The sequence below is a fragment of the Trachymyrmex cornetzi genome, unplaced genomic scaffold (assembly GCF_001594075.2).
Source record: "Trachymyrmex cornetzi isolate Tcor2-1 unplaced genomic scaffold, Tcor1.1 scaffold58, whole genome shotgun sequence".
In the NCBI taxonomy this organism is placed as follows: Eukaryota; Metazoa; Arthropoda; class Insecta; order Hymenoptera; family Formicidae; genus Trachymyrmex; species Trachymyrmex cornetzi.
In genome coordinates this window covers 318,664-342,074 of record NW_017299893.1, presented here as the reverse complement: position 1 = coordinate 342,074, position 23,411 = coordinate 318,664, and the positions used below count along the sequence as shown (strand labels likewise).

The window sequence follows — 23,411 nt, the reverse complement described above, 5'->3', positions numbered from 1 at the left end:
CTGCACTCTACGAATGCAGCACGAACGGCTATCTCGAATGAGTTAACGAATAAAAATAGAAATCCCGAATCTTAATTCAGAAGTATCTTTCTAATCGGAAGGCTGCAAGGAATGCCTTTCAGCGAATTTTCGCTGTAAAAACTCAAGTTTGTATTTGCTTGAATATCTATAACTTACCGAGTTAGTAACTTCCCGTTGTATACATGCCACATCTTGTACACACAAAAATAAGAGAAGCTTTTTTTTATAGCGTAAATATCGCTGTTTTATTTTGACGAGCTAGAAAACTATGCCACTTTTATAGCGACAATATGGTCGAAAATCTCGTTCATAATAATAGTTTATCTATATAGGTTGAACATGTGTTTTGGCGAGCTTTATTCGTAGTGGATTTTAGAGGAGCTAAAATCTAAACATATATGTGTGTGAGAGAGAGAGAGAGAGAGAGAGAGAGAGAATCAAAGAGTATTACACGTGTCGATGACAGCACAAAGAGTCGTATTTATTTATAACGATTTTTACAAATGAAGTACTAAACAACTAAAATGAAACCACCCGTCAGATAAACAGACGATCGATCAAAACGTATTTTAAAATGAGTTTAAATACAGACTAATGAATCGCCTGCCGCTCATTTCGATCATATTTTCCTGTCGATTCGATACATGCATGAATAATTACCACTCGATTGCTTTATTCATAAAATGTATCTGTGTTTCATATTATACTTAAAATTGAGATTAATTTAAATACACATCGAGAGAATATTTCGATTAACGTTATCTTTAAAAATATTATTGAAAATTACTAAAATAGACTTATTATGTAGAAAGCAGAAAATAAACTTTATACGATTTTATGTAAATTAGTAAAAAAAAAGAGTATCTTCTTTTGAGAAGAATGTGATTTTGATATTTCCTGAGCAAATTGTTTCGACGTCTTTTAATTTTTAACAAAATTAATTATTCATTACAATATTGTAAATACATAAATAAATAATTATAAAAGTTCTAAATATTACAATATTAAATTTAATTGAACCAGAGATTTAGTTTTTTAAAACTATAATTCTTTTTAAAAGAACTCCGTTAATTATGAGCCATATTCCTTCATAAAGCATCAAACATTTATGTGTTTCGTTACAATGGTTTTCGAAGGCACGAGGATGAATGTTAAACAACACGCATACGTTTTTGTATTTCGTCAGAGATGTTCCCGAAGAAAGATCCCCGAAATATAATTTTATATCATCGTCAGCGGAATTGCATTCGTTGAAATTTATGAGATATTATCAAAGAGCAATTCACGTCATTCCCCTGTCGTTGAACAGAAGAGCTCTATTGCTGGCTGAAGGCACCTTCAACATCTAACGATATCATTAGCATCCGGAAATTACTACCGCGACAGCGCTTGAAAGAGAACAGCATCAGCCCGTCAATTTTAAGATGAAAGTTCACGTTATATACATAAATTTCGGGGATTAGTATAGAGAAATGTAACAAAGTGTAGAGAAATGTAACTTTAACATGACAATACAATACAAATATACATAAAAAATTATAAGTTGTATGTCATTTCCAATAAAAAAGAACTTCAAAAGCTTTTTCTCTTGTATCTTATTTTCAAAATTTATATATTTAATTAATAATTACGTTTAAAAATTTATATTTTTCTGAGAAATTTAAATACACGGAAAAGACGGTGTTCTAAAGTCTTTAAAATTTTGTTAAATTAGAACTTCAAAAGCTTTTTCTCTTGTATCTTATTTTCAAAATTTATATATTTAATTAATAATTATGTTTAAAAATTTATGTTTTTCTGAGAAATTTAAATACACGAAAAAGACGGTGTTCTAAAGTCTTTAAAATTTTGTTAAATATAAAAAAAATGTTTAAATAATACTTTGTTGGACCATCAAATTCTGTAGAACTTTCAAACTATAGTTACTAGAATGTTAAAAATTGTTTGTAGCATTGTTCATCACAGTTGAAATTCATAATTATTTTGATAGTCCAACAAAATTATTTTCAAATCTGTATCTATATAGTTAAATTTTTAGATATTTTAACAAAAATTCTTATTTCTATTCTTATTTCCATGAAAGATATTCCAGAATTCGCACGTTTCCGGAATACGGAATACATGTGCTATTCTCTGTGCCAGGAAAAGTAACTTTCTCTACTGGCAAGATTCCGACTAATAGTAGTTTTTAAATGATTCAGAGCAATATAAAGTTAACGATTGAGCGTTTATAGTGCATAAATCAGGATAACGTTGAATGTCTATCTCTACGTTGTTCGTCAATCTTCTAAAGATTTCATAATAACCATGCATGATCACATGACGTGATGTTAATGATGAGAAATTATATTACAAAAATTCTCAATATAAAGTTAAGAATTAGGACTTGAGAATATTTCAAATCCTATTTAAGTTAGACCAACGTCCGTTTGTTCATTCACTTCACGAGTTAATGCCTCTCTGTGCCCTTGCCAGTTATAGTCTCTCAATATACACGCTGTGAACAGTACCGCTCCATAAATACGTTACGTTAGGTATATGAGCAAGAAGAGCATCAAGCGTGGGCGACTGGACCAGGAACTAAATCCGTTTTCGCTCTTTCTTTTGCCGAGCAATTGCTCTCGTTACTGAACTACCCAGATTCTATGCATTAAATATACGCATTTGCTTGCCCATATGTTCTCATTTCTAGTAGCACTCCTCTAATGATTCTAAATTAACACTTAGAAAATAGATTTCCGTGACGTTATACGGAGAATTCTGTCTTCTGCAAATTCTTTAATCAATTTATAAGTTTAATATCAAAATTTAATATCAAGAAATCGATACCTTATTAAATTTTTCTCAATAAAATATAAATCCGCAATATAAATTTATTGAAGACAAAATCTGGAAGATAAGCGGTAAGCTTGATACACTTTATGTATATTTCAGTTTTTTCACATATTTGTATAATTTATATATATATATATCTCAAAGAATGGGAGGTTACTTTTTAAAAGAACTAGTTACCGTTACTCGTTCTGAATCAAAATAGTAAGTTACTGTTACTAGTTATTGATTCTCGAACCTCGTTATCGTTACCGTTTCTTAAAAAAGTTACAATTCGTTATTTTTCCGTTACTTTTTTAATGCTGAAATAATAAAAAGTTTTGCAATACTTTTTGTTTAAATATTATTAAAAGCAACCTAAACAATAATAACATTAGACTGACATGTGAAAACATATAATTAAAGAACGAAATATAATTTTTCGGTTCGAGCTAAAGCTTTGTACGTACATAATAATATCTTAAAGTGAATTTATATATTTTTATACCTAGAATTCTATACAAATTACACGCGTCGATTAAATTTTCGGTCTTAAAATACAATCCGGTTGATAAGTAATTTTTCACAATAAATTGTGAAAGTTTTTGTGGTATATCACTTCCATTAAACTTAAAGATTCATAAAGTTTATTATAATATAGTTCTGTGATTGATTATTATGACGGCATTCTTAAGAATGTCATAAACCAATCACAGAGCCGTATTAGCTTTCTCTATACATACAGTAGCAATTTATTGTTGACACATTAAACATTGAAGATATATTGGGTTAATATTGGATCAATATTATACCAATATTGCATCAATAAATTAGAACAATATTAGCTGTTAGGGGTTAGAGGGTTAACAGATATAAAGTACATGTTTATTTATGTATTATTTACATGATTCATCACACGGGTCTTTGCCTCGCGACATACACAACATTCCTTCCGACTAGGAAGTCTCCACGGTCAGGGCATGTCTGTCAAGCTCACAAAGACTATACTAAGAGATGAGCCCGAATCAAGAATGCATCCCCTGCACAATGCAGACGCCAATGATGCAATCCGTCATCGCGTACATGATTTCTTGCATACGCGGCATGAATGAACGACGAATGAACGGCAGCTGATGCGCATCTCGCAACCGGCATCGGAAACACTTAAATGCAATTGACTGCAATTAATTCTCCTGGCGCAGATTATTCGTAGACTGGGTGGGTGGATTATAATTTAAATTTATATTCTTAATTAATATATTACGAAACTATAGATTTAATGTTAATTATTGATAATGATGTTAGAAGATTACTATTATTAGAACAATCGTAGTTATAACTGCATGATTGGGGAAAAAAAAACTACATAGATAATGTATTTTAAATTTGTCATTCCAATATAATTGGAAAACTCTCCATCATTATTTATTTAATTATATAAAGAATACGATAATGATATATTTGATAACGATACACATGATAAAAATATTATGATAAACGATGATAGATTTTATGGAGATTATGAATGTATTTTTAAGATCGTTTTTAATTTCTACGTTTTACGCGATTCTGTTTGACGTAGAAAAATAAACTCTTCAATTTCTGTTTATGTCGCAACTCAACATGCAATTATTCTCCGTATTCTTTTGTCTTTTACGCACATAATTAACAAAGTGATGGAGTGTAATACATTTTTTCTTTCATATGTAAATGTAAACTGTTTATATCGCTCATATATTCTGCAGCATTATATCCTTACAATTCTTAAACATCCATTTCTCTGCTATTCGCTTCAAGCCACGTCCAGACTAAGCAAACGGACGCGAACAAACACGAATGGAGGAACATGTTTCAATGAGCATGTGAACGATGTCGCGAGTATTAGCGGACTTGTTAAAGTATATTATTCACTCGTGTTTATTCGCGTTCGCTCGCTCGACCTGGATCTGGCCTCAGACGACGACAGGGGTTCCGATCGATCGAGGAAGAGATCGACTCGAGATCCGCCGAATATCACGCTCGCGACGACGCTTTCAGGGTTAACTCGGATCGGTCCTACTTATGTAAAATCTTGAACGAGTAACATTGGAGCTAATTATAAACACGGCCGCCTAGCTGCTGTCCGCGCCGCGCGTCGCTGGTCGTTACCTGCCTACAGCCTGTGCGTGCAATTTACGCGATGCACAGGCGGTGTATCTTAGCACGGGCCGACGCACGGCTAGCGACCTAAACTAAAAATAAGTAGTCGGCCAGAGGGGGTCCGGGGGTCCGATCAACGGCCAACTGGGCCAGTAAAGTAGTCGTGGCTCAACGTCCCAAATATAGTCCGACATCTACATGGCCGCCGATCTATCCTATGTCCTAGTGCATCGTTGCCACCACACCACCCAATCGTATGCACCGCAGAGCGCGTCTCTGATGGTATAATACTTGAGATCTGTCACCGGCGATTCCCCGACATGGATTCACCTGTCGGCATCGGTCGAATCGGAGCGAGTTCTATGCTAATTTTGGGATAGCTCGTATTGTCCCATTGCGCGATATTGACTTCTCGCGGCTGTAGATTGAGATTTATTAATTCGGTAAATCCGGAATTTATCCGCGATCTCTTTTAATGTCAGCGCAATTGCATCTATCATTGTCTACCAAACTTAGTACTTTTATCGTGTTAAATTAATTTTGTAACTTAAATAGCAGATGTTGAAAGACACAGTAACGTTTATTCTGATGTATTAAACGTTATTATGTCGTTTTTTTTCCGGAAACACGTAGAAATATAGTACTTTAAATTAATTTATTTGATATTTTGCTTTCTTACGTCAAAAGTGACACAACTAAAAAAAAATTGAGTTATGTCACGTTTAAAGTATATAGTAAAAATATTTTATATTTGTGTTGGAAACGTTCCAATCAAATCCTTGTTAAAATTTTGTGTTGAATTTTTTACATTTAGGTATTAATTTAATGTGACTATGTTGTTTAAATATTTTGTAAATCGATATTCAATATTTCTTTGCATCAAAATGAGGCAATTTAGTAAGTAAACAAATAATATAAATGTACTGTCTTTTTAAAATGTAAATTCGAAGATAAATGAATGAAATACACATGTAAATTTAATAATGATTATTAAAGGGCATATATAAGAGTTAAAATTTAATATCTTTATAACATAAAACATTAAACGTATAAAATTACATGATAATCTATATATCTTACAATAGTTTCTGATGTAGAATAAATAAATTAAATAAAGCATTACATATGTTTCGACCTTTGTATTAGGCCCTCTTTAGATTGACAAAAATCAACTAAAAGTTCGCAAAGATGTTAACCATTTCAAGAAAAAAATGTTCTTGGGTAGAACGTGTGAGTGACTAAGATACCAAACGTAAGTCCATCAGAGGAACAGAAACTGCTCGTCAAAGCGGTTGAATGGCCGATTGGTTAGAGATTCTGGATGTTCTGGTGAAAATACGAATTTATTTACAATGAATGAATGTTTTTTTAGATGACAAACAAGTACACATGTCACTCCGATAGGACTCACCGATCTGATAAAAAATGTTGAATTGCATCTCGATGATAGATGCTCGTCAATGATTAACCCTCGTAGTCAATATAATAGAGCGTGTAAAGACATAGTCAAAATTTGAGATAGTGTATATAATAAAAACTGGAAACTTCTATAAATGAGTTAAACGATAGAAAAATAAATTTTTATATTAAGCGAATTTTAATTTAACATATCAGATAAATACCTATTAATTTTATTAAAAAACATGCTTAATTATTAATTAATTATATATTAATTAATTATTTTGTTAATTTTTTTACAAAATATTTGTGTTAATTTAAAAAATTTTCATTTTATGTTATGTTTCGTCCAGTGGACTCCATGATTTCTTCGTTTCGCGAACGTTCAATAAAATAAGGCACGAGCAAATTCGATCGATAACACGAATCCGAGGAAACTTTCCCAGCCGAAAAACTATGTTTATTCAGAAGTAAGTGACCCGCGATAATAAAACTTATATAGCATCAACGCATCGGAAATCAAGTTCAGTCTCTTTTCAAGCGTCGTGAAAAAGAAAATCGTCAAACAATTATTATTAAATCGCGCCGTTGGCACCAAGATGCTAAGCCGGGTCGCGAATCAATTTCCGCGATAATAAGAGTGATAGCGCGGCCACGATACTCGAGAGAAGGCGAAATGTTTAATCATCTCACACCTATGGTATATCACGCTCGTCCAATGATAATGGTTCTCCACACATAAGCTTAAGAAAGGGTCATAAATTTAATGATGACATCTTCCGATATTGGGAAAATTAACAAAATTGTGACTCACGCGCGCGCTTTTTGCTTCCCAAGGAGCACGATTAACTAAATCCAGGAATATTTGCTCATCGCTCAACGTGAAAGCAGTTTGATAAAATATATACAAATTTTTCCGCTTCTAACTAAAACTTAAGCAAATGCTGATAAAAAAAGAAATCGGTAACTTACAACCATGATGGAATAATTCATACAGCACACTAACGTTGAATCAATATCTCAGAAACGTTGAATTACAATATTGCAAACATTGCAGTAACATCGCGAAATGTAGATTCAAAGTCGAAGAGATGTTGCAGAATCGTTTAATGTCCGTTGAATTACAATGTCTGTGAGACGTTGTAATTCATGCGACATTATATTAATTAATTCAATTTTATTATTAAAATAAATATTATTGATTAACATCATATTCCGGAACATACGTGACAAAATGATTGAAAATAATTTAAAAAAAAACGCTTCTTATTTGGGAATTAATTTTCTTATTTTCCTAAGCGGTCACCCATCCGAATTTGTATCTCCACGTGGCATGGTTGGCTTCTATCGTACGGGAATTACTATTTCGATGATCTATGAATACTGAATGTTAGTGGAAGTATAATTGTAACATATAGCTATATGTACAAAGACCATGAATCGACGTCGCGCATCGGACAAACAAACAATATCACACGCACGAGCGCTCTGCACGCGCGGACGGTTCTCGCGTAAACATACAGATATCGTTTAGAAATGAGTTTCGTCAAATAATCAATTTAAACAATTAAAATTTTCTGTTTACATGACATTCTGTTTTTTTTTGTTCATTTTTTACAAAATATAATAGATCCGATATATAATTTATTTCAATGTTGCAGCAACATTAACAATCAATGTGGAAAAATCAATAAAAATTCAACTTGCGGTCCAATTTGTTTAATATTGTTTCAACGTTGCAGCATTAACAATCAATGTTGAAGACAATGTATCAATATAACAACACTGATAAAACACTTCAACATTCAACATTGCAATATCTCAGTAACATTCTTTCAACGTTCTGTGCTGTATGGGTAATATGATGAAGTTGAATAACTATACTAAAATTATATTTGTTACAATTCAGCTTCCGCTTTTAATCTAACTTATTTATAAATTTGGGCGAAAGCTTTCCGGAAAAGAAGGCTTTCTTTGCTTAAAAATGAATTGCCTACAGCATTATTTGCCTATATTACATTTGCCAACAGTTGGTTTGTGCACAGAAATTATTGCCCACAGCTCGATTGCCTACACGCACTATTGCACACAAATATAAAATTAAAAGGAAAAGGCGTGTGCACACATGACACTATTGCGCACAAACTATATTGCACACATAGTATTATTCACTGCAGATTGATTATACCTATAAGCACTTTTGTGCACAAATAAGAATTTCAGAGACGAACTAGTCACATTTGCTTACATACGGATGGGTGATCGCTTAGGAAAATAAGGAAATTATTTCCCAAATGAGGGGTGGAAAGCTTTTTTTTTTAAATTATTTTTCAATCATTTTGTCGTGTGTTCCGGAATATGATGTTAATCAATAATACAATACAATACAATATATATATGTATTATTACTTATAAATCGATTACGTACAAGCACGTTAACTATATAAGAAAATAATTTGTGTTTTTAAAACAGTTTTTAAAGCAGAGAATGGGGCATGTAGACAATCGAGTATATAAGACAATTTTTATTTGAAAACTGTCGGCAAATGTGATGTAGGCAAACAGTACTGTGATAATTAATTTGTTGGCAAATGGAGTCCTGCCTCTTCATAGCACGTTATTCTGTATATATCAAAAGGTTTTTACAAAGAACTTTATAATAATATTATGGCGATAATAGAATAATTGAGACAAAAACAAATTACTAACGGTTTAATATCAGTTGCTTTAATATAGTTCTTGTTTGTCGATTTATAATAGTACATGAGTAATAGTCATACATAAATATAATAGCCAGTGCGTACATCAAATCTTAAGTGGTTACGATGAGTAAATGTAGATAAACATCGGTCATATTTATGCAATGTCGTGAAAGTGTTCCGTGGCTGTATGAATATTCAAACTCCACTTATTTTCGAAAACTTTCTCACACACGTTACACTTGTAATCTTTATTAATGCAATGCTTCGCCTCGAAATGTCTTTTTAGATTCCCTTTTTGACTACAAAATGATCGTAGCAACATTTATCGTTTGTTATCAATTAATTTAAGCATAGACATTGAATTACCAAATAATTTATCTAATTTTTGTTGTTCACTTAAATACTCACGTAAATGATCTTTCACATAAATCGCATTGATGAGGTTTTTCATCTCTATGAATCATTTCATGCAGATGCAAGTGCGAATGACAATGAAACTTTTTATCACATATTCTACATTTATAGGGTTTAAGTTCATTATGTACCTCCTCATTATGTTGTTTCAAAGCTATCGAGGTGGCAAGTTGCTCATCTTTAAAATTAAGAAAGATTATTGTTGTAAAATGAATATGATAATGGTAACATAAAACGGATAACTGTTGAAATAATACAAAGTTGCCAAAACACTAAAAATATCAATTATAAGAACTATATAAATCTTACCGCAATGATTGCATACATATTTTTTTGTGTCATCCATTATCTTCGACTATCGATTCAAATATTACGAAACTAGAGATTGGTGGATATTCCTCTTTTTTTTCAAATTCACTTCTCAAACTCTTCAGATATATTCCTTGGTTAACTTTATTTTAACGTTCCCTAAATTCTTTTCGTTTAAGTTTATATCCACCTAAAACTGTAAAAAAATATAATTTCTTAATAACATAAATTGTTTATCGAAGAAATTGTATCACGGAAGATCGCGGTTAACATATAATTATATTTCTCATTAAACAGCTTAAAACACTTGAAAATGGCAAGTGAATACATTGTCTAAAACAGCCGACGTAACATTGACAATTTAGATATAGAATTTTCAAAGATACGTGTACTGGTTCTTTGTGGATATCGAATATATTTTATCAATTTACACTTTAACAATAAGAAAATAACTGTATGAAATCTTTGTCGAAGTCTACCATCATCTTTTAACGCTTTTTACTGCTAAATTGATATATTTTATCGTTAGTTATACTCGATATGTAATTAAAAATTTTTATTCTATATATGAATGTTTCTTTATTTTTCTTCTAATTTACGCAAATAAAATATTAGATTGAAATTTACGCAAGTAAAATGTAAGATTGAAGACATGAGACGTTAAAATAGATAAATGTAATTCAAATGGACAATGAGTACGAACAGGAACATGTAAATAAGAAATCGCCATCAAGGTTGAAAGCAACATCTTTGGTCTGTTTTCTGTTCCTATACTATAGACTGTTCTAGAACTTTCTTTCTCGCTTTAAACAAATATCAAACGTATATCTATCTCACTTTTAGTTCCAAAAGTGGTACACTAGTCCAGCCACAGAAAACAGACCTATTGTATAAATGATTATTAAGCATGAAGAAAGGAAGATTTAGAATAAACCGTACAATTGTTTGTCGTACTTTAATATCTGTTAATAAGAAATTAGAAAATTTAATGAGCAATCGACAATAGTTAAAATCTATTTGACAATGAGAACAGTTTCCAGGCAATAAAGTTATAATAAAATTATAGTTGTCACGAAAAGTAAAAGAGAAGAAATGGAACAATGTGTCAAAGGTAGACTAAATATTAAAAAAAGAAATTTATAAAATTAGAATGACGCCTAGATTAAAAAATGACGTTAGAATAAAAACCAAAATTTTAATGATATAATAACTTACATACAATACTTACATACAATGAGCTTACGGCTTAGACATAGTAATCAAGATTATTACGATATATACGGAATTTCAAATTGTTTGCTGACAACTAACCACGTCGAAATCTTGAAAACAACTGAGACACAAAACGAACATATATGTATATATATACATATATATATATATATTTTTTTTTTATGTATACAGGGTTGGCAACGTTATCACATAAAAGTAACTCGTTATCATCACTCAAAAAAAATATAACGAGTCGTTACTTTTTTTCTTGACATTAATAAAATATTTTGTAGCGTTACTCATTTGCAGAATATACTGAATATTGCAGCCTTTGTACATTACTCGACTAATCATGAAACTTTATCCCTAGGATGAAAAATGAAAAGTGAAAAATTTCTCCATTAATGGTTAAAATTTTCACTTTTCACTTTCCATCCCAGGAATAAAGTTTCATGATTGATACCCTGAATCGCAAATGATTTTCGCTTGCTGATTGGCTGACAGCGGCCATCAATCAAAAAACCAAGAATATTGTGTCCGCAAACTAAAAATGAATTGTTTAGATTATTTATTGTTAAAGAATTATTACACATAACATTTTATTTCATCGAAAAGATCGCACTGTAGATCGCACGCCAGTCGAAATGTTGCTCACTTTAGTAAGCATTCGATTCACTCGCACGCGCAGCGATTCTCCGAACTGAAGAATTTCAATAAAATTTACCAGCGTAGAAAACGATAGAAATATTCATGATGAAATCGCATATGCTAATAGAGTGGAAAATGCGATTATTGATGGTGGACAAGACAAAACAACGTCTTTATCGTTCTCAAAACAAAATATAACTGATTGGCTGAAAATTTGTGGTCAAATTTTATACAAACTACAACTGACTAAAAAAGTAGAAATTTCTAAATTTTCTAAAACAGCCGAGATTATTGGAAAGAAAATTGCGGAATTTGTAACAGAAAAGATTCGTAATTTATATATAATACATTTCGAATAAATTAATAGCAAATAGGCAATTACTAATTTAGGTAATAATTCATTAATTATCAATTGTCAATGTAATAAAGTAGTGATGAAATGTTAGAATTAATCGTGTTAATACCTTCTTGTGTGATGCATTCTTCCGCCAAAAGTAATTCTTCATCTTCTTCGAAATGAAAATCACGAATCATTTCTGATATAAAAATTCCGCAATTTTCTTTCCAATAATCTCTGCTCTTTCAGAAAATTTGAAACTTTCCATTTTTTCAGCCAGTTGTAGTTTGTATAAAATTTGACCACAAATTTTTAGCCAATCAGTTATATTTTGTTTTGAGAGCGATAAAGATGTTTTGTTTTGCCAACATCAATAATCGCATTTTCCACTCTATTAGCATATGCGATTTCATCATGAACATTTCCATCGGTTCCCACACTGGTAAATTTTATTGGACTACTTCTTCAGTTCGGAGAATCGCTACGCGCGCGAATGAGTCGAATGCTTACTGAAGTGAACAACATTTCGACTGGCACGCGGTCTACTCACTGCGTTCAGAATCATCATTCGAAATTCAGAATCATCCACCCAGGTGTAATTTTATCATTAACATTCGATGAAATAAAATAAAATTTAGAAAGATATTGATATTTTTCTATATACATAGTACAGTTTTCAAATTATTACAATAATTATTTAAAAAATCGATTTCTTCAAAACTATGGGTCAATGGCTGAAACGGCCGAATAGGTATCGTTTTTTTTCGCTCGAAAAGTGCCTGTAAAAAGCGCATCAAAATCCCCGATACCGTCATCTAGTGTTCCCCTTGCAAGTACGAAAAATAGCTAAAATAGATAAATTTCTAGCAAGTATTGCGATATTGGATATGTATTGCATTTGATCATATAGATAATACAGATAAAATTTAGATTTGTTATAAATTCTATGCGTATAATACATAATATTCTATCAGATACAAAAAACAGCTATAATTCTAACTGAAGCAGTAAAATATTTTTTTCGTGTTGCTTACAGATCGATCGCCTACATGCACATGAATATAAGATTATGATTTGTGTTTTTAAAACCGAGAATTTACGTTTTTAAAGTAGAAAATGGTGCATGTGGACAATCGAGGAAATAATTTTTGTGCGCAAACCAACTGTCGGCAAATATAGGCAAACGGTACTGTAGGCAATTAATTTGTTGGCAAACGGAGTTCTGCCTCTTCGAAATTGCACGTCTATCTATATTTATATTAAGAGGTTTTTACGTAGACCTTTATCATAAGATTATTATGGCGATGATTCAATAATCGAGACAACAAATTACTAATGCTGTATAATATCAATTGCTTTAATATAATTCATGTTTCCTAGCTTACAATAGTATATACATAATATGTATGTACTATTGTACATACATATAAATGTATCACATTATATGTGAGTAATAAGCATACATACAAAAATATAATCATCACGTACAGTCAAACTTAAAAATTCAACCTTGTCACACATCGAACACTCATACGGCTTTTTATCTCAATGTATAAACCTGTGATTGTTTCTGTCATATTTTCTAAGGAAAGCTTTGCCGCAAATCTAAAATACAGAACATTTATTATTACGGAAAGATAAAAATAAACAGTCAAATGAGAAATAATTAGAAAAAATACTAATAATAATTTTGTAGCACGTACCTCGCAGGCATATGGTTTCTCGCCTTTATGTATTTTTATGTGCCGTTTTAAGTAGCAATGATAAGCAGATGTAAATTGACATTGGTCACATTTATACTGCTTTTGGGAATGAATTGTGTTTACATGATAACTCAAATAGTTCTGAGTTTTGAAAACTTTCTCACATATGGTACACTTATAATTTGTATCAATACAATGCATGACCTCTATATGCCTTCTTAGAGATGATTTGCAACTACAAAATGACAGTAGCAACATTTATCATTTGTTATCAATTAATTTCAGCATATATATATATATAGACATCGAATTACTAAATAATTTCTCTAATTTTTGTCATTCACTTAAATACTCACTTAAATACTTTTGCGCAAAGCTCGCATTTATAAGGTTTTTCACCTTTATGGACTTTCTCATGTTCGCGCAAATTCCGTTTATTTTTAAACGCTTTATCACATTCTCCGCATTTGTGGGGCCTATCGTCAGTATGTACGTTTACGTTGTTGCAAAGTTTTTGAGGAAATAAACTGTTTATCTTTAATAATAAAAAAGAAAATTGTTATAAAACGAATATGAAAATAACACGAACTATAGCAATCAATGCCTTAAACGATCTAGCTGGATCTTAAATGATTCTATGATTCTGTGTGAATTTATATACTACGTATGTAGTCTTTTGAAACGTACATCGATATGATTTTTTGGTCTTTAAAACGCTAACTCTACTAAACTACCGCAGTAATATCACGAATTAAATTGCCTAGCAATTTAACAATTTTGATGCTTTTTCGCACGATCTTATAATGTTAAAAGACATATTAGAATCTGTAAATAATTAATTATATATATTATTGCGAAAAATATTACCTCGGCCGGGAGTCGAATCCGGATTTTTTGCATTCTTGCGAGGGTCCTAAGTCTTTATATTACTGAGATTAAATATGAAAATATTAAGATAAAACGTATAGTTGAGGTAACATAAAGTTATAAAAATATTCGTTATAAAAAATAACAAGTGAGGATTCAACAAAATAGCGAGACATTTAGCTCTGTTATTTATCGACGATACATAAAAGCGTATTGAATAAATTTCATTAACAGATTCTTTATATACATTATTATAGATTAAAAACGGGACAAAACAGTAAAGAAGGTTCTACTATAAAAACGGTTCAAAAAGAAACTAAGCAAATTGAGCAGCTGCAATTCTTCTTTAACATTTCCTAAAAAAAAAAAAACAGAAATGCATTTAAAAAATTAAAAAAGACTTTCTAGTACCTATCTATAATATTTTGAGGATTCTGTACCACAAGCACGTATGTTTAAATTGAATTTAAAAAGACAAAGGAGATTAACTATGAATTTTCTTTTTCTTAACGTCAAAGTTGTCAGGTGATACTATTGTCTTTATATCTAAACGTATTAAGAGTCGAATAAAAATAGCGAATGAATGAAGGCTGAGATGTGAGTGCTGACATCCCCAGGAATTCTGCCGTACTTTAAAGATCGGTCTCTGTCTATCTTGAGGAAGGCAACGTCACGGTTTCATGAACGTCATGGTTGTTGCATGACACATAACGTTACATCATGAGCGAATAAATTTATGCCTCTCTGAATTGTCAAGAGAGAACATTCTACAATTATTAATTTATAATGCTAAATTAAATGTTAGATTCGAGATCATTTTCCATACAGCACAGAAATATTTCAAAAATGTTTTAACTGAAAAGTGAAACATTTCATAAAAGTTACGAAATATATCTGCAACATGTCTGAGACAGCTCCGAATAGCAAAATGTCCACGATTCTTGCACATGAAACCTTGTTGAAAGATTGCTGAAATGTTACAGGAAGAATCTGCAATCTTTTTGAAATATTATCAAAAAGATTTCAGCTATTTCTAGTACTTATATAATAAATTTAAATACTGTTTAAGTATCAATGAAACATAATAATTTATATATCATTTGAAAAAATAAAGTGTTTATAAAAGGGTAATAAGCTTAGCACACTGACAGTGCAATTAGATTTTTATCGGTTATTTACTTCGAATGATAATTCTTGGAGTAACCGACGTTGGAATAAGACCTTAGCAACTTCGTAATGGAAGAAGAATTTGGAGGTTTTCATAGAACAGCGTATCAATATTAATAATGAAGACTAGAATTATGTTATTGTAAGTTTTTGTGCACTGAGAATGGTTCTGTGAGAACCGAAACGTTTGGAGAGAATTATTATATTGTAAATGTTAAAGTAAAAAGCTAGTTGCAGTCAGGGTGCTAAGTTCATTACCCTTTTATAGACACTATGTTTTTTCAAATTATATTTTATTGAGCTTTCGGAGACTTAGTTTTAATTTAAATATTATTTCTGAAGTATATTTTAAAATTTATTAAGAGTTTTGTGATCTGTTTACAGATTAAAATAAACTTAAAGTATTTCTCAAAAAAATGGTAATTATATCGCCAACTATTTTGATTAATTGATCACTCAAATAGCACCGATTATTGCGGAAAGTTTTTAAAAATGTTTCAATCTTTCACATTTCATATGCAACAATTCTAAAAGGATTCTGCGATATGTCATATGAAATGTTTTAACAGAAATATTTCTAAAATCTATCATATGCAATAAATTGAAAAACACATTTAAACAGAACAAAAAATTATGATGTTAAAATGGCTCCAAAACGTTTACTAAAAGTCATTTTTTAAATCAATTACGATTCGATTTAACGTTATTTTGATGTTATTGCGAATTGTTCTACTTTAATTGCAAAAAACTTTTCTATATGAATAATAAAACATATTTACAACAACGGATGAAGATCATTATATATTTTCTGTTGCTGTCAGGTTTTCATCATGATGCTCAAGATGAAACGATTAATTATTCGTTGCTACCACGTTGCTATTGTTATGTATCACGCAAGGATTAAAATAAATTAACAACTCGCGGCGTTTCTTCCCTTGTAGAAGAGAACTATTTTATTTGGCAAATGATGAGAACTACCTTTCACGCAACCTCTTACAAGTTCAACCATCTTAACTTGACGGACAACTGCTCCTAGTGGCGAAAGAACAGTGCACAAGAGGGACAACACTTCAATCACGCCATCTAGTAAATTTCATTGCCGTGGATTCCCATAAGGCGCTTTGTACAATGTACCATCATTACTTAAGGAGGTTGTAAGGCAAATGCAATATGTTAAGAACTACTTGAAAAAATTACAGACTATTCTAAATTTCATTTAATAATAATAAAAAAAAAATAGAGACAAATGACCATCTGGATCAAAAGTTATTTAAATAAGTAGTAATATTTTTTAAATTTGTACTCTAATATAAATATATGAAAATGTATTATAAAATAATGATAAAAATCTTAATTTTTTAATATAAATACTCTAGGAATTCAACAGTATTTTTGTGAAGTTATCTTGAGATGCAGACATTAATTGTTCAGTAAATAAATAAAATTTGTTATTTGTTATAAACTAATGGTGAATCTCAATGAAACTTTGCATAAGTCATGTTTAGTACTTAATATATCTATATAAAAACATTTAGATTTTTCTTATTATTTTAACAATTTTTGTTTATAACAATAAAACTAATAACAAATAAAATAAATAACCTATAAAAATGTGTTGCTCAATAAAACCAGAATGTTATGAACACAAATTTCACATGTATGTAGTTTGTTTAAACCGAAAATATTAATATAGGTATGTATTTTATGCCTTTACAACCTCCTTAAGGCACATAATGCGAGGCAATAGCGATACTCGATAGACATAGCGATAGCGATAGGAATCCAACAATAAGGCGATAGCGACAAATTTCCGATGAGTTGGAATTCTGTTTTGTGTCTATAGTCTTATAGCCCAATCAGCGTTCAGATTTTTCATTCTATTTATACACGCTATAATCTCTTTTCACGTTCAATTCCAGTTTCGATTCCTATTTTCATTGTGATAAACTTAAAAAATAAATCATTTCAATTATTGTGATAATAATTATACCATATGGATAGTACATTATGATATACAAGACATCAATGATAATCAAGTGGGCGATAATGAAAAATTCGGTCAACTTTTAATCGATCTTGTAAAAAAATCGATCTGCTTAAAAAATACTTAATTGAAGGCAATTTTTGTCCTGTAATATACAGTTTGCTCTAGAAATTTCGACAATTGATTACATATACAGGATGTCCGGAAAATCGCCCACAATACTTCGGGAAGTGATTCTGGAAAAAGAAGGAAAAAAAGCTATGTAAACTTAGGTCAGGAAAGTCGTCTCTGAATTATAATCACTTTTATGTAAAAGAATTGTAATTAATTTTTTATAATCATAATTATAATTTATTTTATAGTGTTTTAACATACATAATTACATTTCAGATTATTTTGACGTTATTTAGAATACACCACGTGGAGGCATAGTCCGCTTGGCATTCCTCTTTTTTTATTCTCTTTATTTAAAATTTTTTTGCCAAGCGGACTATATCTCCATCCTAGATAATGCCGAAATGTAATTATTTATGTTAAAACATGTATTTTACTATTGGAAAACCAATGTATAGCCAATATTGATCAAATATTGAGGTCCCAATATTGGTCCAATATCGGAAAACCAATATTAGCCAAATAAACTTTTTGTAAATAAAATAAAGTATAAATATATTCAAGATAAAAATATAGAAAAACTTAAATTCTGAATTTCTTAATTTTTTAATTAAAAATTCTTGAATTTTAAATTAATTTTTCTATTATCTTTTCAAATCTTTTTGATTTAAGTGTAATATGCAAGCATCTCCGAAATAACTCATTAACAAACCCCAATCACTTTAATTCATAACATAGTTTGCAAGTACATGTATGGTTTTCCTCGAAAAAAAAAATCTCGACTACTGCGACAAGCATGCACGACAGGTATCGTCCGTGATCCTAAATTATTCGTCGTTCTCTATTACGGAGCCGGGGAATCTTTGGCAGGTACCGCGCGACCCGACGCGACGTCGATGAAACGCAGAAAAGTCTCATCTATCATGTCGAAACACGTAACGCGAAAATAGTCGCAAGGATACGTTCGGGGCTGGACTTGGCGTTGAGCTCACGCGAGTGTGCGCGACTATGCCCGTGCGAGATTATCGGATTCCCAAGATCCCTGATAGTAGCAAATTATAGTAGCACGAGGCTGTGGATTGATCTCACCAATTTTGATTAACCGAATCAGTTGATGGCTCACAATCATTTCCAGAACTCACGGTTAATTCTTAACCGCGAGGTTCAACTTATCCTTCATCTCTTTTCAATTCTAGAATTTGATAAGTTAATAAACCTCGGTTAAGAGTTATGGCGAATTCAATTGGAAGCACTAGTACACACTGGTGCATATTAAAGCATTGTACACTGACTTAACTTGAGTATAAAAATGAAATGCAGATATTTCGAATTATGAAATACATATTTTATCTAATAGTACAATAAAATTAATTGAGTATTTCACGATTTAATTGATTTCTATGTTTATTTATAGACATATCTTCACGTTATTTTGTGTACAACGGCTTTAATGTGCACCAGTGTACACTGAGTGCGTCCAGTCAAATTCGTTATTAGCTACTGTGAGTTGTGAAACTGAATCTAATAGCGTTTTCGGCCCGATCGAGTTTGCACCAACCTGGGTTATTATGTTTATTTATAGACATATCTTCACGTTATTTTGTGTACAACGGCTTTAATGTGCACCAGTGCACGCTGAGTGCGTCCAGTCAAATTCGCTATTGTGAGTTGTGAAACTGAATCTAATAGCGTTTTCGGCCCGATCGGGTTTGCACCAACCTGGGTTGGATTAATGACGTTTTGTACTCTTCTATTGGTAGAGCGGGTGACGTCAACCAATAGGAAAGATTAATCACACCAATGTTGGTGCAAACCCGATTGGGCCGAAAACGCTAAGTGTCAGTCGTGATTGGTCAATTCTGCTGAACAGCAAATGAGATTGATCAGTTTCAACAAAGGGGTAATCACTCAATCATTGGACAGAGTCCTCGAAGTCATTATAAAATTTATATGAAATCTCTATGTATAATTCGATAATTATCATATGCAATCACGAGAAATCATTGTATAATATTAAATAAAATCGTATATTTTAACAAATGACTCCATATATGTAGTAAAAAAAAATGATTTATATTCAGATGAAATCATATGAACTCATGTAATCTGTGGGACAATATTTCAGCTAGTGGTTACCTCCTCGAGTAACAAACGATCGATTAAGTTAATCGGAGTTGATGAGATCGGCTTTATGTTATTGTCGTTACGTTATCACCGATTTCTGTCACAGACAGATCACTCGGAAGTGGAGTCAAGGGATATGGACTGGATATTACCTCGAGATTGTAGACAAATTCGCAAACTCTATGATTTTTCTACCGTTCCTGATTTTATCCACATTTATAAGGAATTTCAGTTCAGAATACATATATCTTCTAACTTAATTTTATCTTTTTATTCTGTCTTGGTATACGTTTTATTCTATTTTCGTATATGAAAAAATCAAAATTTACAATTACAAAATTAATTAATAAATGGAAATTGATTATTTAATAAAAGACTTAATTAATTCTTGCGTAAAGAAAGATGCATTTTTTTAAAACTGTGTTTCTAATACGACCAATCGAACCAGATATTTTAATCGTATAATAATAAATATAGATACCTCTGGAAAATCTATGTACATGCCGTGCTTCATTGGTTTGCCAAAGATATTTCAAGCCGTGGGAAAGGGCAAAGTAGGCTCATTCCTTTAAGAGCATGCGAAAGATGTATTATTACGCAATGATAAGAAGAATATTACGAGATGCAACATGAAGGCAAGGGCTGCTGTCGATTACGGACACGCTGGGGATGATAAAAATATGCGCCGAGAGTCAACTTTGACTTCTTTGTATATCTACCTAATACGTAGCACCTCTTTAGCTTCATAAATGTCGAATCAATTTTTATTTAGAGAAAAAAAAATTTTATATAAAATCCTTTTGAATTTATTAATTTATCGCTAAATTTTCAAAATTAAATGTCTTGATAAATGTCGAATCGATTTCTACTTAGAGAAAATTTCATAGAAAATCTCTTTGAACTTATCAATTTGTCACTCAATTTTCAAAATTAAATACCTCAAATAATTAAATTTCGATTAAAATTTTGTTAAAGTGCGATCTATCCAGTTAAAAAACAATTTTTAGTTTAGAAAAAAGAGAATAACAACATGAGTAAAACTTCAATTTTTGGAGATGCTTCATACTATTTTTTTTACATATATAGAAGGCTACATGTAATAAAAAATAAATTAATAACCGTTTTATTGAAAAATCATATTTACTTTTATAACAATTCTAATATTATATACCGTTAGTTTTTCCTTTGGCTTTTATTTTCGCCAGCACTCTTTCGGAGGAATAAATTGAGGATGCTTTATCGTTCAAAGCTATAGCTTTATATTTTTTATATATTTCGCAATAGATACGGGCACGCGGTATGCAATGTACGTGAAATATTTCGTTCCAATATTTTCGAACACTAGGAAAAGTGCTTTCTATCCGACAAAGAAGGATGGAACAAAATGAACGTGCGAAGTATTAATAATTTCACGAAGGCAAATGCAGCAGACACGGGGTTATTTCTGCGAACAACGCGATCCTCGGGAGTCCGTCAATTGTCGGTCGGCTATGCGATAAATATATCACGTCTACAACGGACCAGCATCCGCATAATATTGTTGCTAGCGAAGAAACACGTCATACAAATACCGTTCAGACGCGAGAAATTAATCTCCCGCTATCTCCAATTTGTGAGACACGAAAACGTGACGTCCCGAAGGATCCTTGAGAAAGCTGCTATTACAGCCGGTCAAGCCTACGCTCTAGGCCAGGGGCTAGGCTAGGCTATTTCCGCGATTCAGCTTATGAACCGAAATAGTCGTAGAGAGGAACTTCGGAACGAGAAAATGTTGGGACTATCCACGGGGATCCCAGTGTGTCTGGCTAGCGCAAGATTGTCTCTGCACTTCTTTTCACCCAATTTTTCATCGTCGTTCAACGGCACCGTTGAGAATTCAAATTTTCATCCTTGTGTTCACTTAGTTTTCTAAACACAGCGGGATCAAGCTAGACAGTCTAACAGAGACATCGATATAGATCTTTGTGGATTATATAATATCTCTTTCGAAAATACGTGGACACAGCGGCGAATATAAATGCGGCTGGCTTTCGTATAAAAGTATAAAAGGAATTACAAACACCGGTTATTTCAGTTTGAAAAATCTTTTTGGAAACTTTGTTTTTTCCTCATGTTTTAGAGATACTTATATAGAAAATTTATCATAACAATCAATATATTAATTAACATATATATAATTATAAATATATATATATATAAACTTATAATTATTATTTTAATTTAATTTATTGTTTAATTCCAAATGTATGCATTTTCATTAAATCATTAAATAATATAAAGAAGACAAATATAATATATATATAAATTCTGTGTACGAACGGCAGTAAATTTATATAAACTTATTAAGAAAAGGAACTGATAAACGCACCTAATACATTGAACAAGACATATCTCTAAAGAAATAAAAAAAAGAAACATATTTTTATTTTCTTTGCTAAATAGTTCACTTAAATAATTTATAATTCTTGACAGAATTCGGAGTAGAATTCTGTTATAATTTTGTATTCGTGTAATACGAAAGATATCTGAGGAATCAGAATATACATACGTAGATAAAAATATACATCAAAATACATAGCATATTTATTTAATAATAAAGCAAAATTCGTGAAATCTGACGTGAATTATAGTGACGTTAATTACAGTATCGTCTAGTGACTTCGAAATATAATGGAAGAGTATAATTCGAAAAGCCAAGCTTTTTCCCCTTTTTTAATTGTCACTGTGAGCGGCAGGTACATGTCGGCGCGCTCACACTTATTCGTACCACTCGGATCGTGATTGCTCTCCGGTCTGTGCACAACAGCTATTTCCACTGCCGTCGGCGACGATGCGACAGGTGCTAAGTTATGCCAGGCGGTAGTGCATCGGCGACGAGGCGAGGATTTCAAAATCCGCCAACGAGAGAAGCCCGCAACGGAGTATTTTCAATCGTCCGTATGGTCGCTGGGCGATATTCCTCCGTCGTCCTGGGAACGGCACCGGGCCGATAGGTGAAGGCGAACGGATAGGTGGGTTCGCAGAGCATATTTCTGGCCGAAGTCACGAGATACGATTTTACGGGCGGTGAGCGAGCGGTAACGAGCCCGTCATTCGAGAGGGAGGAAAAGATAGAGAAAAAGAGGGAGAGAAAGAGAGGAAGGGAAGTGCCAAAGACGAAGACAAAGGATACGCGTAATATACATGTGACGATGAAGAGGGACGGGGGAAGTGGAGGAATGGTATTCGAAGAGAGGACGGACTCACGTTGCTTTTGGTAGACTCGACATTGCCGAGCAGCAGCCAATTTTCGGGAAAATTCCATTAATACTCGTGGCTTTGTCCCACTTCGAATTGATGATTCGTCGTCGTTCTATACGCGCGTTACACATTAAGACAAATTATTTCATATGATTATTATGTGAATATTCATATCGTGTCTCTTTCCTTCCACATATACAGTTTTTAACAAATTTACTATC

The 23,411-nt window shown here is 31.8% G+C and overlaps 2 protein-coding genes and 1 pseudogene across 2 annotated transcripts; 1 reads left to right on the top strand and 2 right to left on the bottom strand.

The window, feature by feature from the left end:
• LOC108766383 (uncharacterized) overlaps positions 1 to 23,020 on the top strand; it is a 29,666-nt pseudogene extending 6,646 nt beyond the window's left edge.
• On the bottom strand, positions 9,101 to 9,553 carry LOC108766409 (protein krueppel). Its single transcript, XM_018515692.1, has 2 exons — positions 9,480 to 9,553; positions 9,101 to 9,370 (listed from the first exon to the last, which is right to left on the bottom strand). The coding sequence occupies exons 1-2, from the start codon at positions 9,533 to 9,535 to the stop codon at positions 9,226 to 9,228; spliced, it is 201 nt and encodes a 66-aa protein (XP_018371194.1). The 5' UTR covers positions 9,536 to 9,553; the 3' UTR covers positions 9,101 to 9,225.
• On the bottom strand, positions 13,334 to 16,746 carry LOC108766408 (zinc finger protein 880). The gene is made up of 5 exons (XM_018515691.1): positions 16,707 to 16,746; positions 14,562 to 14,623; positions 14,051 to 14,229; positions 13,695 to 13,929; positions 13,334 to 13,596 (listed from the first exon to the last, which is right to left on the bottom strand). The coding sequence occupies exons 2-5, from the start codon at positions 14,592 to 14,594 to the stop codon at positions 13,537 to 13,539; spliced, it is 507 nt and encodes a 168-aa protein (XP_018371193.1). The 5' UTR covers positions 14,595 to 14,623; positions 16,707 to 16,746; the 3' UTR covers positions 13,334 to 13,536.
• Positions 23,021 to 23,411: the final 391 nt, after the last annotated feature.